Below are 26,536 nucleotides of genomic sequence, written 5' to 3'. Positions count from 1 at the left end.
TTATTAATTTCTTTTAATAAAAAAGGGATTTATTTATTTCTTTCTATGCCGCCCAGTCCCAAGTTTTTCCTTATTTCCAGATTGCATTTCTTCTTGGTGAGGTTCTGCCCATTGCTTCTTGTACTACCTTCAGGTGGCATGGAGAATAAATAGATGCCATCTGCTCTGTGGCAGCCCTTTAAGGATTGGGAAACTACTATTATATTCCCCCTTAGTTTTCTATTTGTTGAGCTAAACGTACTTGTTCTCTTAACCCTTGGTCATAGGATTTAGCCTCTAGGCCAGGGGTGTCAAACTCAATTTCATTGAGGGGCCACATCAGGGCTGTGTTTGACCTCAGAGGGCCGGGGGAGGGCTTGCCCAGGGTGTGTGTGTGTGGCCATGGTGGCATGGCACAGGATTTGGGGGGGCAGTAGGTTTGAAATGGCAGGGGGGTGCCCAGACACTTAGGCTGTATGGGGCCCCAAAATTCCTGATGGCGGCCCTCCCTCTCGCCTTAAGGTTGAGGAGGCTGAAAAACTCCAAGCAAGACCAGTCTCTACAACCCCACCCTTTTTCTCCCCCTTTCAGGGAACGCTGCTTAGGACTTCCGGCCCCACCTCCCGAGCGGCGGGTCACCAGAGCAACAGTCAACTGGGCAGTGTAGCCAAGATGGCGGCGCAAACAACTCTTTGCTCACGCGCGCGGGAGAGATGGGCCCGGCTAGTGCGCTCTGTGTCGCGCGGAGATGACGTCCTTTGGGGTGGCGGCTGCTTCACTCCACGGCCGGGAGCCGCCGCCGCCGCGCGCGCGAGAAGATGGCGGGCCTGGCCGAAGCGACTCCGGGTGGTGGGGATAGCGGCGGCGGGGCCGGACCACGCCGGGGTTCCCCGCCGGAACCTTTACCATTATTGCTGCAGGAAGATGACGGGCGGCCGCAGCAGGGCAGCTTCGCCAGCGGCGGTGATGGGCAGTCTCCACCCCATACCGAAACGCTGGGCTTCTACGAAAGCGACCGACACCGCAAGCAACAGCGCCGCGCGCCTTCGGGTGAGATTCCGTCGCGGACCCCTGAGCACGTGCAGAATGCTTCTTTGGAGTTTCATATCTGTGTAAAGCTTGGGGGAGAGAGTGCAGAAAAGGAGGAGAAAACCTTAACGTGTGTAGAGCACTTCTTTGGGTTCTTTCTCGTGGGAAACGTGGGGGGGGGTATGTAGAAAATCTGGGGAGGAGGAAGAGCTGAGAAAGCCCAATTTTCACTCTAACCTCTGTTCTGTTGGGTCCCAACGTCCCATTAACGGCTTTCTTCCGCTACCTGCTTTTTCCAAAGGTGGTTTCGTTTTTGCAAGCTGTGGTTCTTAAGTTTTGCACCGAGGTAGGGTGGATTTAGGAATGCCAAAACCGGCAAAGATACCTCTTTTTACCCTTGATGTCCAAAAGAGGACTCGCGTATGTTTTCTCCATAACGAGGGTGCTGGAATCTCAGAGTACCTGAATTTGACCCTCACCATGTTCACATTGCCTCCCTCTGGCTCTTGAAAGACTTCCCTAAGTTATTTTGGGAAATCTATTTTAGGCATCCAAGTTTGAAAAAGGAGGCTCGGATCTTGGTCTTAATCTGTTTTCTGGGATTAATTCCTGCTTTATATGTGAATCTTGCATGACGGCATATAAACCTAAAATTAGCTTTACTTTTGCCCACGAACAAGAGGTAAAGAATCATCCAATGCTATGAAATATATTATTGGCATTGGGCTTGAGTGCATAGGACCGCTTTCTTGCTAGGGGATAGCTTAAGTTTGTCTAGCGCTTAATTGGATGTACATTTTAAGTATTATAGTAGTGATCTTTGCTACTAAAGTACAGCCTAGTAGATGTTGGACCCACTATTTATAATAAAGGGGAAAGGAATCTTATAAGACATAAATTTAATATAATGCAGCAGAAAGAATTGGCACAGAAAATCAGGAATTTGCAAAGCAAAACCTTTTGAAAGGTATAAACCTTTTTAAACATTTAAATTTAAAAAAGAAAAGAACAATTTATCAATTACAAGATGAGAAAGCAATAATCCATCATGAAAAGATATATGCAAGACAACATCTCAGAGAATGAAGTAAGACAATACTGTATTTAGTTAAGCAGAGTTTAACTCCAATTACAGAAGAACAGAAAGAGATGCTAAATCAACCAATAACTGCAACAGAATTAGAAAGCTCAGTGAAGAAACACAGAAAAAAATAATGACCAAGTCTTGACAGAATTCCAGTGGATATCAAAAATACTCTGATTTTAAATGTAGGAAAAATAAAAGAGATACATTTCAGGAAAGTTAGGCACAACCATATATCTTTGTATTAACTATTCAACTGGAGGTGGTTAGTGGTGTCAAGTTTCTGGGTGTGTAGCAGGTTAGCTTGGACACTCAACAGTGAGACACTGGTGAAATAGGTACAGCAGCTCCTGCATTTTCTGTGTTGCATGAGAACAGCACATCTTTCTTCTATCCAGGACATAGCATATGAGTGATTTTTTTAAGTGATGTGTGACCAGAGTCTGCAGTATTATTAGAGACACTATACATCCACTCTAAGATTGGTTTTCTTTGTTACCTTCTGGGAGAAGGTATACAAAACAGAACAACTAGATTATGTAACAGCTTTGTACCATATTGCAGTGTTTCCCAACCTTTTTTGAGCTGCGGCACATTATTCACATTCACAAAATCTTGGGGAACATTGAGCGGGGGGGGGGGGCTAAAAAGTTTGGACAAAAAACCCTCTCTTCCTCCCTTTCGCCCTATTTCTCTCTCTCTCCCTCCCTCTTTCTTTCCCTCTCCCTCCCTCTTTCTTTCCCTCTCTCTCCCTCTTCCTTCCTTCCTTCCTCTCTTTTTTGCTTTCTCTCTCCCTCCTTTCCTCCCTTTCTCTCTTGCTTTCTCTCTCTTGCTTTCTCTCTCTTGCATTCTTTCTTTCTCTCTTTCTCCTTCTCTGACTCTCTTGTAATCTCTTTTATTCTCTCTCTTTCTCTCTCCCTTGCTTTCACTCTCTTTCTCTCTCCCTTGCTTTCCTTTTCTCTTTCTCTCTTGCTTTCTCTCTCTCTCTCTTGCTTTCTTTCTCTCTCTTTCTCTATTTCTTGCTTTCTTTCTCTTGCTTTCTCTCTCTATTTCTCTTGCTTTCTTTCTCTCTTTCTCTTTCTTGCTTTCTTTCTCTTTCTTTCTCTTCCTCTCTTTCTCTCTTTCTTGCTTTCTTTCTCTCTCTTGCTTTCTTTCTCACACACACTTTCTCTCTTTCTTTCTTTCTTGCTTTCTCTCTTGCCTTTCTCTCTCTTTCTCTCTCTCTTGCTTTCCTTCTCTCTTTCTCTTTTTCTTTCTTTTTCTCTCTTCCTCTCTCTTTCTCTCTTGCTTTCTCTCTCTTGCTTTCTCACACACACACTCTTTCTCTCTCTCCCTTGCTTTCTCTCTCTCTCTCTCTTGATTTCTCTCTCTCTCTCTCTTGATTTCTCTCTTGCTTTCCTTCTCTCTTTCTCTTGCTTTCTTTCTCTCTCTTTCTCTCTTGCTTTCTCTCTCCTCCTTTTTCTCTCTCTTTCTCGTGCACCACGCCGGCAACAGAGAGAGAGAGCAGAGAGAGATTGGAGGGCGGCTTGCCGGTCCGCGGCCCCCTGGATCAGCAGCCCCGCATGGCCCCAGCGCAGACTCCACCGTTGCCTTCGCCTCCACTCCTGTCCGGCTCTGCAGCTGAGGCAGCAGCCACATCCACCCCTTCGCCCTCCCAGGTGTCCATGGCGCTCAGCGCCCGGCCACGCACCGCCTCCGCCTCCCGGTAGCGCGCCAGACTTCTACCTGCAGGAACGGGTGGTGGGGCGCCACGAAGGATGGCGCTTGAAGGCCACGACGGCGGCGTTGTTGTCATCACGGCACAAAGCCATGCAGTCCCGGATTGCTCGCTTCTCCGGCCAGCAAGCCGGTTGCCTGGGAAAGTGGTGCGCTTTTTAAAAGTGCGCTTTTCAAACGCGGTGCTTTCCTGGAGAGCCGACTTTGCTGGCCAGAGAAGAGAGCGATTCAGGACTGCAGGGCTTTGCGCCACTTCAAAAATTTCTGCGGGGGTGGGTGGGTTTCCTAATGGCTGTGCAGGCGCACGCCCACGCAGCTTAGAAGCAACAGTGGCCGGCTCCCTCCCACCAGGCCCCAAAAGCTCACTTGCCGTCACCGCCAGGGAAGCTCCAGCCAGGCCGGGCTCGCGGCACACCTGACCATGTCCCGCGGCACACTGGTTGGGAAACACTGCCATATTGTATTAACCTTAACTCTTAAAACCCTTTTTCTGTCATGAATTGTAAATGGACTATTGTATGTGTGTGTGTGTTTATATGTTTATATATAGCATATAATGTACATCTTTATATGTACAGTATATGTGCAGGTATGTGTTTATATCTATCTACTGTTCTCCTTGGAGGGAGGAGTCGCCAGTCAGGATGGGTTGTACTGCCTCGTCAGAGGCGTGTCTGAGTCAGGAAAGTATAAAAGATCTGGGACCGCCCATAAGCCCAGTTTCTCTGGCTCGCCTCTAACAGAGACAGTCTCGTGGTAGCACAACCTTTCCTATTGTTGACTCCTCAAATTGGTTACTAATTATTTTTTTCTTAATTAAATTGGAAATTCTAAATTGTTTAATTGGTTCCTTTCACCGAGGGTGCAGTCGGGTGCAGTGACTTCGGTCCAGCCCCTCTGCAGGCGGGCAAGGCCCTCGGCCTTCCCCACCATAAGGCTCTACTCTTTTGGCCGCTAAGGCTGCCTTGGAGCCTTCTTGCAGGCAAGCCATATGCTAATTGAGGGAACTTCCCTAGTTACAGGGGGATCCCCATTGCCAGCGTCTCTTTAGCACAGCGTTTCCCAACCAGTGTGCCGCGAAGCTCCTAGGGAAGCTCCAGCTGGGCGGGGCGCTGCCGGCGCGGCTCCTGCCCGTTGCTGTGGTTTCTGGCGCTCTCCTGCTGGGCCCCAAAGAAAGAAGGCGGGAAAAAGGAGAGCTTCATTCTTCGTGCCTCCTTTTTCCTGCCTTCCTTCTTTGGGGCCCAGCAGGAGAGCGCCAGAAACCGTGGCAACGGGCAGGAACCGGGGGACAGCTGCGAGTGGGAGCTCGGAGGCACCGGCAGCGCCCCGCCCAGATGCAGTTCCCTGGTGTCGGCAGCAAGTGTCCTTTGGGGCCCGGCGGGAGGGCACTGGCGGTGGGAGCGGAAGGGTGCCGGCTGCAGCAGCCCCAGGCGGTCGCGGGGAGATGAGGGCGGCGAGAGGGAGCTCCAGGTCGGAGGCACCGGCAGCGCCCCGCCCAGTTGGAGTTCCCTGGCGTCGGCGGCAAGTGTCCTTTGGGGCCCGGCGGGAGGGCATTGGCGGTGGGAGTGGCAGCGGGAGGGTGCCGGCTGCAGCGGCCCCAGGCGGTCGCGGGGAGATGGGGGCGGCGAGAGGGAGCTCCAGGGTGGAGGCACCGACGGTGGCGGTTGGACGTGCTGCTGGACGCCGTACATCCTGGCGCTGCGGGGCTGGCATATACGGCGTCCAGCAGCACGTCCAGCTGCTGTCGTCAGGGCTCCCGCTCACAGTCAGCCGAGAGAGAGAGAGAGAGAGAGAGAAAGAAAGAGAGACATAGCAAGAGAGACAGAGAGAGAGAGATAGACATAACAAGAGAGGCAGAGAAAGAGAGAGAGAGAAAGAGAGAGAGAAAGAGAGACATAGCAAGAGACAGAGAAAGAGAGAAAGAGAGACATAGCAAGAGACAGAAAGAGAGAGAGAGAAAGAGAGACATAGCAAGAGGCAGAGCGAGAGAGAGAAAGACACAGAGAGAGACATAGCAAGAAAGACAGAGAAAGAGAGACATAGCAAGAGGCAGAGAGAGAGAGAAAGAGACAGAGAGAGAGACACATAGCAAGAAAGACAGAGAAAGAGAGAGAGAAAGAGAGACATAGCAAGAGGCAGAGAGAGAGAGAAAGAAAGAGAGACAGAGAAAGAGAGACAGAGAAAGAGAGAGAGAAAGAAAGAAAGAGAGATAGCAAGAGTGGCAGAGAGAGAGAAAGAAAGAGACATATAGCAAGAGACAGTGAAAGAGAGAGAGAGAGAGAGCAAGAAAGAGAAAAAAGCAAGAAAGAGATAGCAAGAGAGACAGAGAGAGAGAGAGCAAGGGAGAGAGAAAGACATAGAGGAGGGGAAGGAGGGAGAGATAAAGAGAGCAAAAAAGAGAGGAAGAAAGAAAGAGGGATGGAGAGAGAGAAAGAAGGGAAGGAAGAGAGAAATAGGGAGAAATAGAGCGAAAGGGAGGAAGAGAGATTTTTTTTGTCCAAACTTTTCTTTAGCCCCCCCCGCCTCCCCCCGTTCAATGTTCCCCAGGATTTTGAAAATATGAATAATGTGCTGCGGCTCAAAAAAGGTTGGGAAACACTGCTTTAGCAGACGTGCGAGCCCTCGCTGATTTACAGGCCCCGGGGCTGGTTACAGTCCCGGCACCAAGCCTTGTTTTTTTTTCTTTTACAAACCTTGGATTGGCGTTGGGTTTTGGCACCCTGCCAAGCTTGCCTCAGATCGGGCCAATAAGAGGCCGATTGTGTGCTCTTTTTTCGCTGGTGATGCAGCTAAATTTACAGTCTGCTCTGCTGCCTTCTTCACGCCCATGCTGATCGGTTTTGTTTTTGGGCTGGGGGTGGAAGAACATCACCTCAGAGCGACCCTAGGCAGCGATTTAAAAAGTTTTACCTCCCCCTTCCTGGCCTGCTAAACCACTGATTAATTGAAAATAAATAATTTAATACAATCCATCAAGGCAAGGTACCAGCCAAACTCCCTGGCAGCTACAAAAAGGGCAGCGCCCCATCTGGGCCTCCCTTTGGGATCCAGCTGCTCCAGCTTTCTGGAACGTCTGATCCACTAGGCTTAAAGAAGCAGGACAACCTTGCCTGTCTAAGAGCCACTAGATTGGCTTCCCTGGATTTCCTTCTACTTAGGATATCCACTCATTTAAGCTAGCCCAAAATTAGGCCTCTTCCTTAGTCTCCCTTCCCTTAACTGGATTCAGATTCCCCCTTTTCATCCTTTTAACCTTCTTTTCCTGCCCTTCTCATTATGGCTGAATCAAACAAGACTGGGGGAAAGAAAACCAAAAAGACCAACAGACCTACTCAGGAGGATCCTGACTCTATTACTGTAATTTCTGAGTCCATCTCAACTTCACAGCCATCCAAAATAGAAAAGCGTAGGGACAGAACCCTACAACGTCTCCACGAGAGGGCAGCTAGAGCTCTCTCTCCTTCTCCACGAATCTCCCATCAATCTGCATCCCCGGGCAATGCAGCGGGGGCTAACCCTCCCATACCTGCCGGCATCTGGGGCCCAGCAGGTCTGCCCAGCCAAAATTTAAATTTGGGCGTCTCCAGACCTCCTCCTCCCCTTTCTCCCACCATCGTTATAGCTTCTACCGCACCTCTGGCTTCTACTGCAGTGGATACTTGAATGGCATTGTCACCAGCTCCTCCTCCAGTTTCTTCTCCATCATCTCATGGATCCTGATATATTCACAAATGGATCGAGTCAGCAGTCCAACGCAGCGTGGCCTCCAGCCTCGGCAATCTGGCAGCTGTCAAACCTCCAAAATCTACAGGAGTCCTCCCAATGGCCTCCTTCCTTCATCCCCCCACCAATCTTCGCCTTACCCAGGACTCCTGGTGAGGTTCCTCCGATGAGGACTTTGACACTTCGGGCAAGGAGGCACCAGAGGAGGAACACATTGGACTGTCAGATGATGAAACAGCCGCCCCTAACTTAGCTCTTTCAGCGGCTTTGTTTCCTATCAACCTTTTCTTGACCATTCTGCTGAAGGCGCGTACGGCTGCCGGCCTATCGACTACTACAGCTCCAGCTCAACTTTGGGCGACACAAGTGGAGACCCTTTTTCAGCCCTATATTGAGCAACAGGACGTTGTCCCAGCTCCTCCCCTCTTCGTAGAGACTGTCACAAAACAATGCCTCAACCCGGCAACAGGCCCTGCACCGTCCAATGTGGAGAAAAAATTCTTCAACATAGGCACGGAACTATCCTCCTTTCTGGAACCCCCAGAAATTGACATACCAGTCCTAGCTCTATACTCCTCAGAAACTCTGCCAGGCCAAGCAGATGAGCTCCTAAAGGCAAAGGACCGAAAGATTGACCAGGTATTGCAAAAGACCCATCAGGCCTCTGCATGGGTGATAAAAGGGGCCTCAACCTCCTCCTTTTTTGCCAGGACCATGCTGATTTACATCAGGCAACTTCAAGAGCAAATCTCAACATCGAACGTTTCAGTTCATCAAACCCTCAACAAGCTCTTCGCCACCTGCCAATTGCTATCTGATACCACCCTATACACTTCCAGGTTTGCAGCCAAGACCATGGCCTCCTCGGTGGTTGCCAGCAGAATGACCTAGCTTAAAAAATGGCAAGTGGACATCAAGCATAAGTGGTGCTTTGCATCAGCAGAGTATAAAGGGAAGAATTTTTTTGGCAATGTCTTCGAGCCCTTTCTTATCGACTCGAAAGACAAAATAAGTCCACTCAACGTCCTTCACCGTACTTCTGGCGGCCCTTTCGTCAACCCGACAAACCGTTTTCCTACTACAAGGGCCCTAATCAGTCTACCTACAAGCAGCACATCTCTCAAGACAAGAGTGCCAGGGGACGAGGGTCCAGACGACCCTTTCGGGGGTCCATCGGAAATTGCCAGGGCCGAAGAGGTAGGTGGTAGGGTCTCCTCCCCTGACCTGTCCACAGTACCTATTGGCGGTCGCCTCTCAAAATTTGCTTCAGTGGGTTTCTACCACCTCTGATCCCTGGGTCCTCAATACCATTAGCCAGGGCTTACACCTAGAGTTTTTGTCCCCACCCCCCCTTTTTAATTTCCTGTTCGGTATCCAGGAACCCTTCCAAAAGAGCCCTCATGGAACAGGCTATCCAGCATCTCCTCGAAATCAGGGCCATCCAGCCTGTCTCCCCTGAATTCTAAGGACAAGGTTTTTATTCCATTCTTTTCATCGTACCTAAGTCCTCAGGGGGTTGGCGGGCTATCTTAGACCTAAAGCGCCTCAACCTCTTTTTGAAATACCATAAGTTCAGGATGCACACCCTTAAAACCATTTTAGCTTGCATCAGGAGAAGTGACTTTATGTCTTCCTTAGATCTGACAGAAGCATACCTCCATATTCCCATAGTGAAGGAACATCGCCGATTCCTCCATTTATTTTACGCTGGCAAGCATTTTCAATATCGGGCTCTCCCTTTTGGCCTCTCTTCAGCCCCTCAGGTTTTTACCAAAGTACTCTCAGTTTTAGCCACCCGCCTCAGGTCTATCCCAATCAGAGTTCTGTTCTACCTTGATGGCATTCTCGTCTTGGCCTCCTCCCTTGCCTAAGCTCAGGTGCATCTCCAAACTACAGTCGAAGTCCTTTCCTCCCATGGCTTCTCGATCAATTTTCAGAAGAGCCAGCTCACACCCTCCACTTCTATCCTCCATCTAGGGACAATCATCAATTCATCTGAGGGTCTTGTCACCCTCTCCCCAGAGTGGATGAATAGCATCAAGGAGTTAGTTTCCCAAATTCAAGACGACCCCTTTCCTGCCCTCTCTTCCCTATCTTCTTTATTAGGGAAGATGGTATCCAGTTTTTCCAGTCCCTTGGGCCAGACTCCACTCCCGAGATCTCCAGTGGTTCCTATTACCTTTCCAAAAGTCGGGTCAGGCCCATCTCGCAAGACGAATCCATCTTCCTCCACAGGTACGAAGGTCCCTGTCCTGGTGGAGATCCGCGGCCATCATAGAAGGCACCCTATACTGAAGTTCCCCATCCATAACAATCACCACGGATGCCAGTCTATTGGGCTGGGGAGCTCATTGCAATGGTCTTCAGGCTCAGGGCCTTTGGAACTCAAGCCAAGCCTCATGCTCAATCAACTGGCTAGAACTCCACACCGTCTTCCTAGCCCTCAAAGCCTTCAGTCACCTTATAGCCGAACAAGATGTACTGATAAGAACAGACAACATGGCCACCAAGGCCCACATCAACTGGCAAGGGGGCACCTGATCCAGGACCCTTATGTCAGAGGCCAAGAGGATCGGTCTGGGCAGAGAGAAATTTAGCTTCTCTCCACTTGGAACACATCTCGGGAACGGACAACATCCAGGCAGATGCCCTCAGCAGGACGACAGTGAACCAGACAGAGTGGATGCTGGACCCTGCTATGTTCCACCGAATATCGATCCAGTTTGGCAAACCACTAGTGAACCTGTTCGCCTCCCCACAGAATTACCAGATCCCTCGCTTCTTCCGTTTTCCCTCCCAGGAAGCGGAGCATTACGACGCTCTCCATTGCACCTGGCCGAGGGGGCTTCTCTACGCCTTTCTCCCCCACCAATCCTTCCCCAGGTAATTCACAGGATTCTGGAGGAGCAGGCGGAGGTCATCCAGATAGCTCCTTTCTGGCCCTGGCAACCCTGGTTTGCAGACTTAAAGATCTTGTCCACAGCGGAACCAGGGCACCTACTATCTCAGGGACCTCTGCTTCACCCAGACCCGGGCTGGTGCCGCTTGACCACCTGGCGTTTGAGCGGAGCATCTTAAGGAGCCAGGATTTTGATGACGACGTCATCGAGTATATACACTAAGCCTGGAAACCGTCTACTGAGCGTATCTACTCCTCTACCTGGCGTACCTTTATTTCCTGGTGCAATTTACAAGGTCTGTCTCCTATCCATATTCCCCTTTCCAAGGTCCTTAGATTTCTAAAACAGGGCCTGGAAAAGGGGCTGTCTCCTAATACCATCCGATGACAGACTGTGGCCCTTTCAACTATCATTGCCTGTGGCACATGGGCCTCCCTTACACACGTCCTCTTAGTGTCCAGGTTCCTAAAGGGTGTCTCCAACACACACCCTCTGATCATTCACCATTTCCCCACATGGGATTTGCCGAGAGTGCACTCCCTGATGGAACCACCTTACGAGCCCTTATGAGAAGCTTCTCCCTGTTACCTCTCCCTCAAGGTCGCCTTCCTAATAGCCATAACTACAGCCAGGCGAATCTCTGAACTTGCAGCCCTATCGGTCAGAGATGACCTCTGTCTCTTCCACCAGGACGGAGTAGTCCTACGAATTGATCCATTCTTCATTCCCAAGATCAATTCCACCTTCCACAGAAGCCAGGACATCATTCTCCCTACCTTCTGTTCCTGGCCTATACACCCATCAGAACACAGATGGCACACTCTAGATGTAAGAAGAGCACTCTGCATATATCTAAAGCAAACTCTAAAATCTCTAGTTATATTAAAATCAGTTACACCCATTCGTACAGCAACCATGCAATCATTCATTGGCCAGTGACTAAGGTATGATCGGTCCAAGCCTGGTGACATAAATGAGTCTTAAACACTTACGAAAGGCAAGGATGGTGGGGGCAGTACGAATCTCTGGGGAGAGTTGATTCCAGAGGGACGCCCCCCCGCCCCCACAGAAAAGGCTCTTTCCCTAGGTCCCATCAAACAACATTGTTTGCCAACTCTGGGACCTAACCAGTCGCTGGGATTTATTTAATTATTTATTGTTAGAGTTGAAAGGGACCATGACGGCCATCGAGTTCAACCCCCGCCCAAGCAGGAACCCTATAGTACACCAGTCAAGTGGCAGTTCAAACTTCTCTTAAAAATGTCCAGAGTGTTGGAGTTCACAACGTCCGCTGGTAGGTTGTTCCATTGGTTGATCGCTCTGACTGTCAGGAAGTTCCTCCTTATCTCCATGTTGAATCTCTCCTTGGTCAGTTTCCAGCCGTTGTTCCTCGTCCGGCCCTCTGGTGCCCTGAAGAATAAAGTGATCCCCTCCTCTCTGTGACATCCCCTCATATACTTGTAGACTGCTATCATGTCCGCTCTGGCCCTCCTTTTCTCTAGGCTATCCATGCCCAGTTCCCTCAGTCTCTCTTCGTAAGTCTTGGTTTCCAATCCCTTAATCATCTTGGTTGCTCTTTTTTGCACCTTCTCCAGAGTTTCAATGTCTCTTTTGAAGTGTGGTGACCAGAACTGAATACAGTACTCCAAGTGTGGCCGGACCAGGGCGTAGTACAGTGGTATTAAGACTTCCCTGGTCTTGGAGTGTACAGTGATCCCTCTATTATCGCGAGGGTTCCGTTCCAAGACCCCTCGCGATAATCGATTTTTCGGGATGTAGTGGTGCGGAAGTAAAAACACCATCTGCGCATGCGCACCCTTTTTTCCATGGCCGCGCATGCGCAGATGGTGTTTTTACTTCCGCACCTGGGAAGACCCAGCAGCTGAGGAGCCGCCTGCCTGCCCGCTTGTCCGCTGCTTTTCCGCTTGTCCGCCGCTTTTCCGCCCGCCGCTTTTCCGCCCGCCGCTTTTCCGGCTGCCGCTTGTCCGCCGCTTGTCTGCTTTTCCGCCCGCCGCTTTTCCGCCGCTTGTCCGCTGCTTGTCCGCTTGTCCAGCCGCCGCTTTTCTTGTCCGCCCGCTGCTTGTCCGCTTGTCTGGCCGCCGCTTTTCTTGTCCGCCCGCCGCTTGTCCTCCACTTGTCCGCCCGCCGCTTGTCCGCCGCTCTGGGAGTTGAAGACCCAGGGAAGGTTCCTTCGGCCGCCCAGCAGCTGATCTGCTCGGCAGCGCAGTAGCAGCGAGGAGCCGAAGATGGGGTTTCCCCGTTGCCCACGCAAAGGGGAAACCCCATCTTCGGCTCCTCGCTGCTACTGCGCTGCCGAGCAGATCCGCTGGTGGGCGGCCGAAGGAACCTTCCCTGGGTGCCGCCCGCCGCTCGAGAGCAAGAGGGGGAAAGATAGAAACATAGAAACATAGAAACATAGAAGACTGACGGCAGAAAAAGACCTCTTGGTCCATCTAGTCTGCCCTTTTACTATTTCCTGTATTTTATCTTAGGATGGATATATGTTTATCCCAGGCATGTTTAAATTCAGTTACTGTGGATTTCCCAACCACGTCTGCTGGAAGTTTGTTCCAAGGATCTACTACTCTTTCAGTAAAATAATATTTTCTCATGTTGCCTTTGATCTTTCCCCCAACTAACTTCAGATTGTGTCCCCTTGTTCTTGTGTTCACTTTCCTGTTAAAAACACTTCCCTCCTGAACCCTATTTAACCCTTTAACATATTTAAATGTTTCGATCATGTCCCCCCTTTTCCTTCTGTCTTCCAGACTATACAGATTGAGTTCATTCAGTCTTTCCTGATACGTTTTATACTTAAGACCTTCCACCATTCTTGTAGCCCGTCTTTGGACCCGTTCAATTTTGTCAATATCTTTTTGTAGGTGAGGTCTCCAGAACTGAACACAGTACTCCAAATGTGGTCTCACCAGCGCTCTATATAAGGGGATCACAATCTCCCTCTTCCTGCTTGTTATACCCCTAGCTATGCAGCCAAGCATCCTACTTGCCTTTCCTACCGCCCGACCACACTGTTCACCCATTTTGAGACTGTCAGAAATCACTACCCCTAAATCCTTCTCTTCTGAAGTTTTTGCTAACACAGAACTGCCAATGCAATACTCAGATTTAAGATTCCTTTTCCCCAAGTGCATTATTTTACATTTGGAAACATTAAACTGCAGTTTCCATTGCTTTGACCATTTATCTAGTAACGCTAAATCATTTACCATATTACAGACCCCTCCAGGAATATCAACCCTATTGCACACTTTAGAGTCATCGGCAAATAGGCAAACCTTCCCCTATGTCACTCACAAACATATTAAAAAGAATAGGACCCAGAACAGACCCTTGTGGCACACCGCTTGTAACCTGTCTCTGCTCAGAATACTCGCCATTAACAATAACTCTCTGATGTCTATGCTTCAGCCAGCTTGAAATCCACTGAACTATCCAGGGATTAAGTCCAATCTTCACTAATTTATCTATCAGCTCTTTATGTGGAACCGTATCAAAGGCTTTGCTGAAGTCCAGATAGGCAATATCCACGGCACCACCTTGATCCAACACCTTTGTGACATAGTCAAAGAACTCAATGAGATTAGTCTGACACGATTTGCCTTCAGTAAAGCCATGCTGATTTGGGTCCAATAAGTTATTGTTTTTTAGATGCTGATTTATCCTCTTTTTGAGTAGAGTCTCCATCATTTTAACTACAACTGATGTCAAGCTAACTGGCCTGTAGTTACCAGCTTCTTCTCTACTGCCCTTCTTGTGGATAGGCACAACACTGGCCATTCTCCAATCCTCAGGAACATCTCCTGTTAACAGGGATTTGTTAAACAAATCAGTCAGGGGGGTAGCAATGATAGATCTGAGTTCTTTAAGAACTCTGGGGTGGATGCCATCTGGACCCATTGCCTTATTTATCTTTAATCTTTCAAGTTCTTCTAAGACATCGGCTTTTAAGATCACTGGAGCTGAATCCGTACAGCTGGAAGCAATGCTATATCCCTCTATAGTATTATTATTATTTTGTAAGGTGTCTTTTGAGAAAACTGAACAGAAGTAGCTATTGAAATGGTCAGCGATCTCCTTATTCCCATCAATGTATGTATTATTCCCGGTACTAAGCTTTGTGATGCTGCAGTTTTTCTTCTTCCTATCACTAATATATCTGAAGAAGGTTTTATCCCCCTTCTTTACAGATTTTGCTATTTCTTCCTCTTTTGAGGCTTTAGCAGCATATATTATCTGTTTCGCCTCCTTCTGTCTCATTTTATACACCTCTATCAGCTATACTTCCAGACTCTTTATACCTCCTATAGGCAGCCTTTTTTTCATTGACTATAGCCCTTACATCATTGCTAAACCATAGCGGTTTCTTCTTCCTTTTACCTTTAGTTACTTGCTTTACATAAAGTCTTGTGGCTTTTAAGATGGCCTTTTTTAATACAGTCCACTGGGTGCTTGCTCCTGCCATTTTATCCCTCCCCTTTAATTCATTATTTAAATATTCCCCCATTGCATTAAAATTTGTTTTTCTGAAATCCAATACTTTGGTTGCAGTATAGGATTGCTCACCATCAGTTTTTACATCAAACCACAAACATAGATGGTCACTGCAACCTAAATTTTCTCCCACCTTGACCTCTGAAACCCGATTCCCATTGGTAAAAACTAAATCTAGAATATTCTCCCCTCTAGTTGGTGTCTTAACTAGCTGTGCCATAGCTGCTCCTGTAAAGGCCTCTACTATATTCTTAATTTTGCATGTAAGGGCACTGGGGATATTCCAGTCAACATCAGGCATGTTGAAATCACCCATAACCACAATATCTCCCTTTACTGCCATTAGGGTAATCTCATCCACCATCTTGTTGTCATGTTCCTCAGATTGCCCTGGAGGCCTATAGATCACCCCAATTCTAATGACAGAACCGTCTTTATTTTGCATGCAAATCTAGAGGGTCTCCAGATCTTTACATGTATTTTGAATTAGTATTGTTTTTAGACTTTCTTTAACATAAATGGCTACTCCACCTCCCCTTCTCTCTATTCTATCCTTCCTATACAGTGTATATCCTGGTATGGATATTTCCCATTCATTAGAATCCCTAAACCATGTCTCAGTTATGGCAACCAGATCCAAATTATCTCTAGATATTATGGCCATTAACTCACAGAGCTTGTTGCTCAAGCTTCGAGCATTTGTGTACATTACCCGAAGAACATTATTTTCATTATTAGTTTGCCCCTTATCATCAGCAACTACATCTATTTTATTTACAGCTCCCTTTTCATAAGCTTCCAGAAACTGATTTATCCTCATTGGTCGGGGACAGAAATCCTCCACATCTGGTACATCTCTGTCCCCTTTACCTAGTTTAAATGCCTGTCCAAAAAAGTTCTGAATTCCTCACCGAGCACCTGGGCACCTCTGTATGATGGATGCAAACCATCCCTCTTAAACAACTCCCTATTAGACCACCTATTGACATCATGACTTACATAACCAAAACCTTCAGCTTTACACCACTGCCTTAACCACACATTAAACTCTCTGATACAACTTGTTTTACCCTCCTGGCCACAAACCGGTAACACCTCTGAGAAAGTCACTGAATCAGTTATTTTACCCAGCTCCACACTTAGACATTGAAAATCTCTTTTTACTACATTAACATTTCTCTGGGACAAATCGTTTGTGCCAAGATGCACCACCACATCAACGTTATTATCTTTACTCACAGCCTTGATAATGTTTGTAATCCGCCTCCTATCCCTGTGGGCAGTGGCTCCTGGAAGACACCTCATCACCTTCACTACATCCTTCCTCTGTCCCAAATCAACACCTCTGACAATCGAGTCACCCACAAGAACATGTGTCCTCTCTTTATTTCTACTAACTGGACTTGGTATGGTGACACTAGAGAAAGAGAGAGAAGGAAAGAAAGAGATGAGAGAGGGAGGAAGAGAGTGTGAGAGAGGAAGAAGCAAGATAGAGAAAGAGAGAGAGAAAGAAAGATGAGAAAGGAAGGGAGTGACGTCATCGGGTGGAAAAATCGCGATATAGCATTTCGCAAAGATCGAGATCGCGAAACTCGGGGGATCACTGTACAGTGATCCCCCGGGTACCGCGATCCCGATCATTGCGAACGGGCTAAATCGCGATTTTTCAACCCGGAAGTCAAAACACCATCTGCGCATGCGCGCCCTTTTTTTCTATGGGCACGCATGCGTAGATGGGGCCGGGCAGATCAGCTGCTGGGCGGCTTCCCTGGGTCTTCCCCCTCTTGCTGGCGGGAGGGCGAGCGGCGGGCATCAGCGAGGAGTTTCCCCACCACCCACGCAAACTCCTCGCTGCTGCCGCGCCCGCCCTTCGCCTGCCCACGCCGTTCGCTCGCGCCGCTTCCCAGCTGAGTCCTGAAGCGAATTGGCTTCAGGACTCAGCTGGGAAGCAGCGCGAGCGAGCGGCGTGGGTGGGCGAAGGGCGGGCGAGCGGCAGCGAGGAGTTTGCGTGGGCGGTGGGGAAACCCCAGTGCCGCTTCCCAGCTGAGTTCCCTTCCCAGGAACCCCAATCTTCGGCTCCTCGCTAGCGCTGCGGAAGTAAAAAAACCATCTGCGCATGCGCAGATGGTGTTTTTACTTCCGCAGCGCTACTTCGCGAAAAACCGATCATTGCGAGGGGTCCTGGAACGGAACCCTTGCAATGATCGGGGGATCACTGTATTCCCCTGTTGATGCAGCTTAGGATTGTGTTGGCTTTTTTAGCTGCTGCTGCACATTGTTGGCTCATGTTTAGTTGATTGTCCACCAAGACTTCGAGGTCCCTTTCGCAGTTGCTACTGCTAAGAGGGGTTTCTCCCAGGTTGTATGTGTGTCCAGGGTTTTTTCTGCCTAGGTGAAGGACTTTGCTCTTGTCGATGTTAAACATAATTTTGTTGGTGTGGGCCCACTGTGTTAGTCTGTCTAGGTCTTTCTGTAATTTGAGCCTGTCTTCTAGGGTATTGGCTGCCCCCGCCAGCTTGGTGTCGTCCGCGAATTTGATCAGTTGCCCTTCTATTCCCTCGTCCAAGTCGTTGATGAAAATGTTGAAGAGCACAGGGCCCAGGACTAAACCCTGTGGTACCCCACTGCCTACGTTCTTCCATGTGGATTTGGAACCGCTGAGGACAACTTGTTGGGTGTGGTTGGTCAGCCAGCTATTGAGCCATCTGCATGTGTTGTAGTCTACTCCGCTTTTTTCTAATTTGTTGATTAGGAGATAGTGTTCGACTTTGTCGAAAGCTTTGCTGAAGTCTAAGTATATGAGGTCCACCGTGTTGCGCTGGTCTACTGATTTGGTTATGGTGTTGAAAAAGGATATGAGATTGGTTTGACATGATTTGTTTCTGACAAACCTGTGTTGGCTGTTGGTTATTATCTTGTTTGTTTCCAGGTAGTGGCAAAGCTGGTTTTTTAAAAATTATTTTCTCCACTATTTTTCCAGGTATTGAAGTCAGGCTAATAGGTCTGTAGTTGCTGGGAACTATGTCCGCTCGTTCCCAGTATTCTGGTAGGTCTCCAGTGGCCCAAGATTTTTGGTAGATGAGAAGAAGAGGTTCCGCTATGGTGTCTGACAGTTCCTTTAGGACTCTAGGGTGGAGTCTGTCAGGTCCCGGTGATTTGTACTCGTTAAGCTCCCTCAATGGTAGCTTTGTGTTGAGTTCAGTTCCTGGGCTGTTATTTGCAGTTAGGTTGTAGGTTGGTTGGTTGGTGGTTCCTTTATGTGTGAAGACTGATGTAAAGTAGGTATTGAGCAGCTGTGCTTTGTCTCTGTTGTCAGTGATTTTGTTACCATCTTTGTTTTTTAGTATGGTGACTATTTCCTTGAATTTTTTCTTGTTGTTTATATGGTGGAAGAAGCTTTTTTTTTGTTGTCGTTAATTTTCGTTGGGAGGTGCTGTTCGTGTTGAGCTTTTGCTGTTCTTATGTTTTGCTTGCAGGTTCTGGCTGTTCGCTGATATTCCATCTTGGTTATGAGTCCTTCTTTCCATTTGTTGTATTTGGCTTTTTTTTCTTTTACGTTGTCTGCGAGGTCCTTGTACAGCCATGCTGGTTTCATTTTAGTTTTTCTGCTTTTCTTTTTTGTGGGGATTGAATTGTTTTGGGCCTCAATGATAGTGTTTTTATAGGGCGTCCCAGGAATCCTGTGTGGATTTGCTCTTTAGAAGTTCCTTCCAGGGTTTATTCTTCAGATTTGCTCTGAGCTTGTTAAAGTCCGCTTTTCTGAAGTCTGGGACTGTAGTTGAGTTGGGTGTTGTAGTTAGTGATTATGCAATGTTGAATTTTAGGATGGTATGGTCACTCTCACCTAGCATCCCTTCTCCTTCTATTCCCTCAATCATTTCTTCCCTGTTTCTTAAAATTAGGTCTAGTATTGCAGTCCCTCTGGTTGCTGTTTCCACTTTTTGAGTTAGAAAGTTATCGGCGAGGCTGGTGAGAAATCTGTCAGACTTTCCACTTGGTGCTGAGTTTGTTTTCCAGTTAATGTCGGGGTAGTTAAAGTCCCCCATTATTATTGTGCTGTGCTTGTTGCATATTGCTGATAGTTGGGTTGTAAAGAGGTTGTCCATTGTATCTGTTTGGTTTGGGGGCTGTAGTAAACTCCAATTGTAATGTTGTCCTTTTATGTTAACCCATATGGTTTCAAGGGGGTTATCTTCTTTGGATTGATATAGCTCAGTGGCGGTGTAGTGGTCTTTTATGTATAGTGCAACTCCACCTCCTTTCTTGTTTGACCTCTTTTTCTTGAAGAGATTGTATGTGTGTGCTCCAGTCGTGTGATTTGTCCCACCATGTTTCTGTAATACCAATTAGATCGTATTGGCCCTCATGCATTAGTACTTCTAGTTCGTCTTGTTTGTTCCCCAGGCTTTGTGCATTAGTGTACAGGCATTTTAGGTGTTTGTGTCTGATTCTGGGTGGGCATTTTTTATCCTCTGAAATGTTAGTTGGCTTAATTTGCACCCCTTTCTTATTTGGTTCGTTGTTCAGTCTCTTACTTTTGTCACCCGCCCCTCTCAGATCTAGTTTAAAGCCCTCCTGATAAGTTGGGCTAATCGGTTTCCAAGGAGGTTCTTTCCAGCTCTGGTAAGGTGTAGTCTGTCTGTTCTAGGAGCCCTTGAAGGTATTGTAGACCGTGGTTGAGAAACCCAAAGTTGTTTTGGTGACACCATCTCTTTAACCCGTGGTTTATTTGTGGGATTTTGCGTTCTCTGTCAGGATGTTGTTCTCTTGAGGGTAGAATAGAGGAGAAGACGACCTGTGCCCCTATCTTTTTGATTATATTGCCCAAGTGGCCGTAGTCTTTTGTGATTTGGTTCATGTCTTTCCTTGTGTCGTTTGTTCCTGCATGGATCACTAGTAAGGGGTAGTGGTCAGTGGGTTTTAGGATTTTAGTTAGGTTTAGCGCTATGTCCAAGATTCTGGCTCCAGGGAGGTAGCTCGCCTCTCTGGATTGATTGTTTGGTCTGCAGATGACAGGTTCAGTTCCCCTGAGAATTGAGTCATGAATTACCACCACTCTCCTTTTCTTTTTGGTTGGGTTGGGGAGAGGGAGGCTAGCCTTCGTGATGACTGTGTTTGATGGTGTTGTATTGTTGTGCTTGGTTCTTGGTAGCTCCTTGTCAGGTGTTAGTTGATCTTCTTGTGCCAGGAGTACTGCATATTTGTTACTTGTAGGCACTGGGGTTGGAGGGAGGTGGGTTGGAGTTGGTGGGAGTTTGGGGATGGTTTGGTTTTTTCTTCTTAGGGTGATTGATGTGTGTCCAGTCATGTTCAACCTCGGGGAGGGGTTAGTTCTGATGTGCTTTTCTGCGGTGTTGGATGTGTTGGGAGTATATTGGTCTTTCTTGTTTTGATGTTGGTGCTGCAGGGTTTTGAGGTTTCTCTCTAGGTTTTCTATTTTATCCTCAAGTAATTGGATTACTTTACAAGTGAAGTTTTGGAAGTTTGAGGGTAGGAGTGTATACATGGAGCACAGTGTGCAACTCACTAGGAAGTCAGCTCTTTCATCTTCTTTGTGTGTGGTGTGTTTGTCTTCCATGTGGGTAATAGGAGTGTCTTCTCTCTGAGTGCGTGATTCGTTCTTCATGGTAGGAGGCTGGTAGTGGAGTAGTTGATGAGTGCTGCTGATGAGTGCTGTTTTTGTATTTAGTTGTGTTTTGGTTGGTCTTGTTTTTGCTGATTTATTAGTTGATTATGCTTTGATTAAGTGTAAGGCTCTGGGGAAGCTGCTGCATCAGCTGGGTGCCGGGTGTGATGCCGGGGGCTCGAGGAGGGCTCTGGGTTGAGTTAGAGTCCTCCGCTGTCGTCAGGGGCTCTGGAGAGGCTCCCGCGTCGGTAGAGTGCCGGGTGTGATGCCGAGGGCTCAAGGAGGGCTCCACAAATCTTACGCCAAATCTCTCCAAAAATCGCTCTCCCCAAAGCTTCCTATCGAGCCCCAAATCTCTCCAAAAATCGCTCCCCCAAAAGCTTCCTATCTAGCCCCAAATCACTCCAAAAATCGCTGCCCGAAAAGCTTCCTATCTAGCCCCAAATCTCTCCAAAAATTCATGCGGCAGGAGGCAGTCCTGCAAGTAATCTGGTCCGATAATAATATACTTAAGTTGTTAAACAATGAATTATTAATTAAATACTATAGAGGTTAATATCAAGAGAAGAATCTTTCAAAGAGACTATCATCACTACTATCTGCATTGCATTGCAAACAATAGTGAACAAGTCAGGCCAAGGATATCAAACATTAAAAAAAATCTCTGCTAGTCTATCCATTACAAAACTATGAAAAGTTTTGTGGAAGGCTTAGTCTTGTGGGGGATCTCCTGTGATACATATATACATTTGTATTGTACACCTTACTGCCCCCCCGCACACACAATAAAGTATTTTGCACTAGTTTCTTTTAAATTCCATTCTGGTTTTTTTGCTTTCATTTTTCTAACCTGTCAAGCTTCTTTATTATCCCTTCTCCCTTCTGTTCATAGACTCTAGTTATCACTTTCATCCTCAATCTCTAGATTTAAACCTATTATTTATTTCTTTAACCTCTGAATTCTAACTCCTTCTGAAAACTTGTGAGTCTTTACATGTCTTTAAATAAAGGCAGGGAAACAGTAGTGCTAAACAACAACCCTAGTAAGAAGAGTGTTGTTGGTTTACATTATGTTCTGCCAGGCTCTCTGATAGGAGCCTCCCGAAAATTCAAGGGTACAAATTTCAGACACACACATGTTTGAAAATTCAAAACAATGTTCTTTATCACAAAATTCAAAATAAACAAAGCACTCTTTTTGTATTGCAAAGAGCACTCTTCCCAAAACAACCGGGTAGTCTGTACAATTTCCCTTAAGCAGTCATTAAGTACTTAGCTAGTAGCTCACATCCCTTCTTCTTCCAACGATGTGAGACTGACACACACGTTGCTCTGCTTTGGTTTCAAAGACGTGAAAAAGCAACAAAGTCCAGCAACACAAGATTTCTGACGAACGCCGATCAGATATTCTTCCACAACGGCCATACCCACATGCTGATATTTATAGCAGCAACCCTAATTACTGGAGCCCCACCCAAACACAGGTGGCTTCCCTTATTTCCTGTAATATGTTCTTACTTGGTCTCTACGCATAATTCTGCGCTTGCACGGGTCCAAAACATCATCATCTGAATCAAGGGAAGATAAGGGAGATTGACTGCCTGGGCTGTGTGCCAAGCCCTCCTCTGTGGAGTCACTCCCACCTTCTTCTTCATCTGAGGAAACTAAACTCTGAACTGATTCTGTCGGCAATAACACAGGCCTGTGACATGTTGAATTTTCCCCTGCATCCACCTCCCCATTCCCTGGGGCAGGAGCTGGGCCAGAGCCAACCACAACAGATTATAAGTCCGCCAGGTTCATTTCGTCCAGTAGAATGAATAGGGTACTGGTAGCACGAGCTTTCTGGGACTCCTGCCAAGAGTTTGTTCAATTCAGTTTGGAGATTCTTGGAACTGAATAAGATTGGGGCAAATCTGTTGAAATTAGGAGAAGAATTAGTGGGTGGAACAGAAGGCAGCAAACAAATAGTAAAAAGCTATATTTTAGATATTGTCACTGTGGATTGTAGATGGGGCACTGATGCATGCTGATGACATGTAAGAAACACTAGGAAAGATAGTAAGATTTAAAGTGATGCTGTCACTTGTGTGTTGGCCTAGATCAGGGATCTCCAAATTTGTTGACTTTAAGACTTGAGGACTTCAACTCCCAGCCAGTTTAGAAACCCCTGACGTACATTAATTTAAAGTAATTTACTACGGCAGCTAAGAAAAAATGAGAAAAGAAATGCTAAATAACAACATTTTTTTAAAAAAGATTTTCTTTCAATGCAGATCTTTCTCTATTGAGGTTTATCAATGCAGAGCTAACAAGAGGTTACTTCCTTGAACACAATGAAGCCAAGTACACAGAACGGAGAGAGAGAGTCTATACATGCCTGCGAATACCAAGAGAATTGGAAAAGGTAAGTTAATTTCTCAGCATTTTTTTATGTCTAAGAATCGTTAGTCTTACTTTATAGAACACATGAAACTATTTTTTCTTAATAAAGATTATAAAAACAATTGGAGATGCTAGATTGTTTTTTTTTAAGCATATACTTAAAGATATTATTCTGACTGCATGTTTTGGATGTTTAGTCTGATCTGATAACACTATAATTGAATATGTTGGACTGGTTCCAAACAGTGATGTATCAGCAGGAGAACAGCATGTGCAGCCAAAATTCATTTGTTGCTTTCTGAGGAGCAGTTCTATCACGCATGAAAAAAAATGTGTTCAAGTTTGAAAAGTGGTTGATCTCTGATGGTGGGAGATGTAGACTTTGTTTCTGGATTGATTTGACTTTAGGACAAATGCTAATGGGAGTCTCTTAAAATTAATCTCTGGAAGATAGAAGCATAAAAATGCTAAATCAGTGTAATAACATCCTTATTATATTCACCGCCAAGTTCTGGAGAGAATTCGTTTGTACCATTGCTTCCACCCAAGGACTCAGTTCTGCGTTCCATCCTTCCATAAATGGAGCAGCAGAAAAAGCTAACGCTCTAGTGGAACAGTATTTTAGATGTTATGTGAGTTACCAACAAACCAATTGGGCTGAACTACTGCCTTTTGCAGAAGTACCGTACAACAACTCTGTACACAACAGTACGGGATTAACTCTTTTCCAGGTCACCAGTGGACAAGATTTTATTCCCATGCCAGAACTACCTATTGAACCTCCTTCGTCCATGACGTTGGCGGAGTGGATGGAGAAACTGAAGAGAGGATGGGAGGACACCAAGAAGGCGCTAACAGAGACCATAAAAGCTTACAAGAATCAAGCGGACAAACACCAATCTCCTCAACCCCCTTTTAAAATGGGAGATAAAGTTTTCCTGTCAGCCAAATACATTCAGCTAAGGCTGCCCAGCAAAAAGCTAGGTCTGAAATTTTTAGGCCCTTTCCCAATTGTGAAAGTAATCAACCCAGTCACGGTGCAACTCGCGTTGCCTAGAATCCTAGGGAGGATCCACCCCGTATTTCACTGCAGCCTGCTAAATCCTTGAGTCCAACATTAGGCCATGTGCACAGTCGCCTCCTCCCCCAGTAGTGATACAGGGGGAGACTCACTATGAAGTGAAATTTTTTTTAGATTCCTCTATTTTCCTTTAAAACAAAAAAAATTAAATAAATTTTTATTTACAAATATAATACAAAAAACCCCAATATAAATACAATACACACACACACACACACACACACACACACACACACACGAAGACAATATATCAACTAAAGTACACATAATAAAATATGGGCAAGTGCACAGCAAGTCTGTATAGTAATCTGAACTATGTATATTCTCTTTAGCCAGGTTATAGCTAACTTTAAAATTCTATATAACTAGTAAAATTTACAAAAAATGATATATATACAGTGATCCCCCGATCATTGCGAGGGTTCCGTTCCAGGACCCCTCGCAATGATCAGTTTTTCGTGAAGTAGCGCTGCGGTGTTGTAGAATTGACGAGACAGAAGCCAGCACTTCAACGAAGGAAAGTTTTATTGCGCAGGTTCAAAGCACAACATAACAGAATAAATGGCCTGAACCCCGAATGGGTATCAGGATCTTCCTTATATACCCTTGGACTACACATTATCTTGGGGGAGCATAAGTTGCCATATATGGTTATAACAGTTTGTGGAAAATAACAGTTTTCGATATATATCATCAGTTGGCATATGTACATGGGAACATCCTGTTTCTCCTAACATAAAAGAGGATCTAAAACTCTTACAATGGCACATTTCCAGTAAGCAAGCCCCTTATACAACTCCCTACTTCCTTATCTTAGTTGCAGCTGCTGATTATACAGAAAGCAATAATAGCCAAGGTTATGCTGACCTGGGCCCAAAGCCTTGGGCCCACATTCAAGTCAACTTTGGTTCACCCAGCCACTTTATTCCCCCCTTTGCGACTCTTCTTCCTCAGCAAGGAGAGTCGCATACTCAGTTTCCACAGTTTCCGCATGCAGCACAGCATATCCAGCTTCATTATTATCCCTCGCAAATTCCCACATAGCCATTACCTGAGCAGTAGCTTTACGCTCAGCCAGCAATGATAAGCTATTGGATACAGTCCTAATGAAGATAGGTAAGACACAAGGTAAAAGTACACAGCCCGCAGCAATCAACCCAATTAATGCCACTATTGCCTGCAACCCAGGCAACTTAGGAAACCAAGTACCGAACATATCCTTCAAATTAATGCCCTTCCATACCTGGTCTGGATTATGGGTCAATTGTCGTATTTCCTTAGTGAGCTGCTTAATTACCTTTCCAGTATCATCTATCTGTAAGCAGCAATTGGAAAGATTAAACTTTCCACAAACTCCTCCCTCCTTTGCTAGGAGGTAATCCAATGCCAATCTATTTTGATATACAGCAGTCCGAAGCTTGGTAGAGGTTTCCGATAGATAATTCAAAGCAAAATCTATCCTCCTTCCAGACAAGTCAAGAACTGCCTGTAGCCTAATGATCCTATTTAGCATATAAACCGGTGTCCGGTATCCCCAGGTCCCATCCTCCGCCCACGTTGCCTTCCCATATGTGCACACAATCCTTTCTGAGCTCCAAATTTCACTTTCCTCATATTCAGCCAAGGTCTTACATGGGAACCCAGAAAAGGTATTATCCTGGTCGTCCGTGTTCTCTATATCTCGTCGTCTTCTGTCGCGTGGGCCAATGGGCTCATGGAGGGGGACACCTAACATTTGGCGAGTCGCTATCGGCAATAAGAAGAATGAAGGTTTAATCCAGCCTAGCACACAGGAGCCAGACCAATTACTAGGTAGGGCTTCATAGGCTATTTTGCCACATATCCAATACATATCCTGAGGAGCTACCCATTCTTCTCCCTGATCTACAGACCCAAGGTATTTAAGATTTGCAGTATCAAATTTCACAGGTTCGGTAGCATTCCCCGGGGAAATCCACTTTTCATAAGCCAAATCCCCAAATCCTAAACAAATCAAGTGTCCAACATTCACACTACCCATTCTCATGAAACAATTTCTACCCACTAAGTTAGTGGTTAGAGTCCACATGGTTCCTGATATTTTTTTCCTTTTAGTTATGTTGCCTGCAGCAGACAGATTGTTAAAAACAAGGGGCTCTGCCTCCAAGGCCTCCCATGGCCACTGTTCCCCCATATTCGTCCCCCCACACACAAAACAATTCCTGACAGTGAGTGTCTTAGCTACTTTCTCAGCCATTTCAACAAACAAATTTTTGGCTGTGTCACTAATCGGCAGGGGTTTTTCCAATTTCCTAAGGGAATCATAAACTGACCACCCCAAGGTTCGCACCTCCCCTGCAACCACCCTCCACATTTTGACCGAAAGATAGGTAACAGGATCCCTTCCTAGACCATTTATGCCAAAGGCAAACGTAGTTCCTGATGGAATGGAACGATCAACCTCTATCTGTACAATGTTTCCAAAGAATCTCCTAAAGGACCGTACATACTGACACCCTTTA

At 46.5% G+C, this 26,536-nt stretch overlaps 1 protein-coding gene across 2 annotated transcripts in view; it reads left to right on the top strand.

Annotated features, from left to right (window-relative positions):
• Positions 1-724: 724 nt before the first annotated feature.
• TAPT1 (transmembrane anterior posterior transformation 1) overlaps positions 725-26,536 on the top strand; it is a 255,474-nt gene continuing 229,662 nt past the window's right edge. The window contains exons 1-2 of one of the 2 annotated variants that reach the window (XM_070757336.1): positions 725-1,029; positions 22,846-22,976. In XM_070757336.1, the coding sequence (XP_070613437.1) occupies positions 22,906-22,976 (71 nt within the window). In that variant the 5' untranslated portion in view covers positions 725-1,029; positions 22,846-22,905. Of the gene's footprint in view, positions 1,030-22,845; positions 23,005-26,536 lie in introns of both variants that reach the window. The other variant, XM_070757340.1, reaches the window with a different exon arrangement.

The sequence above is a fragment of the Erythrolamprus reginae genome, chromosome 7, assembly GCF_031021105.1.
Source record: "Erythrolamprus reginae isolate rEryReg1 chromosome 7, rEryReg1.hap1, whole genome shotgun sequence".
NCBI lineage: Eukaryota > Metazoa > Chordata > Lepidosauria > Squamata > Dipsadidae > Erythrolamprus > Erythrolamprus reginae.
This window is presented reverse-complemented; position numbering and strand designations above follow the sequence as displayed.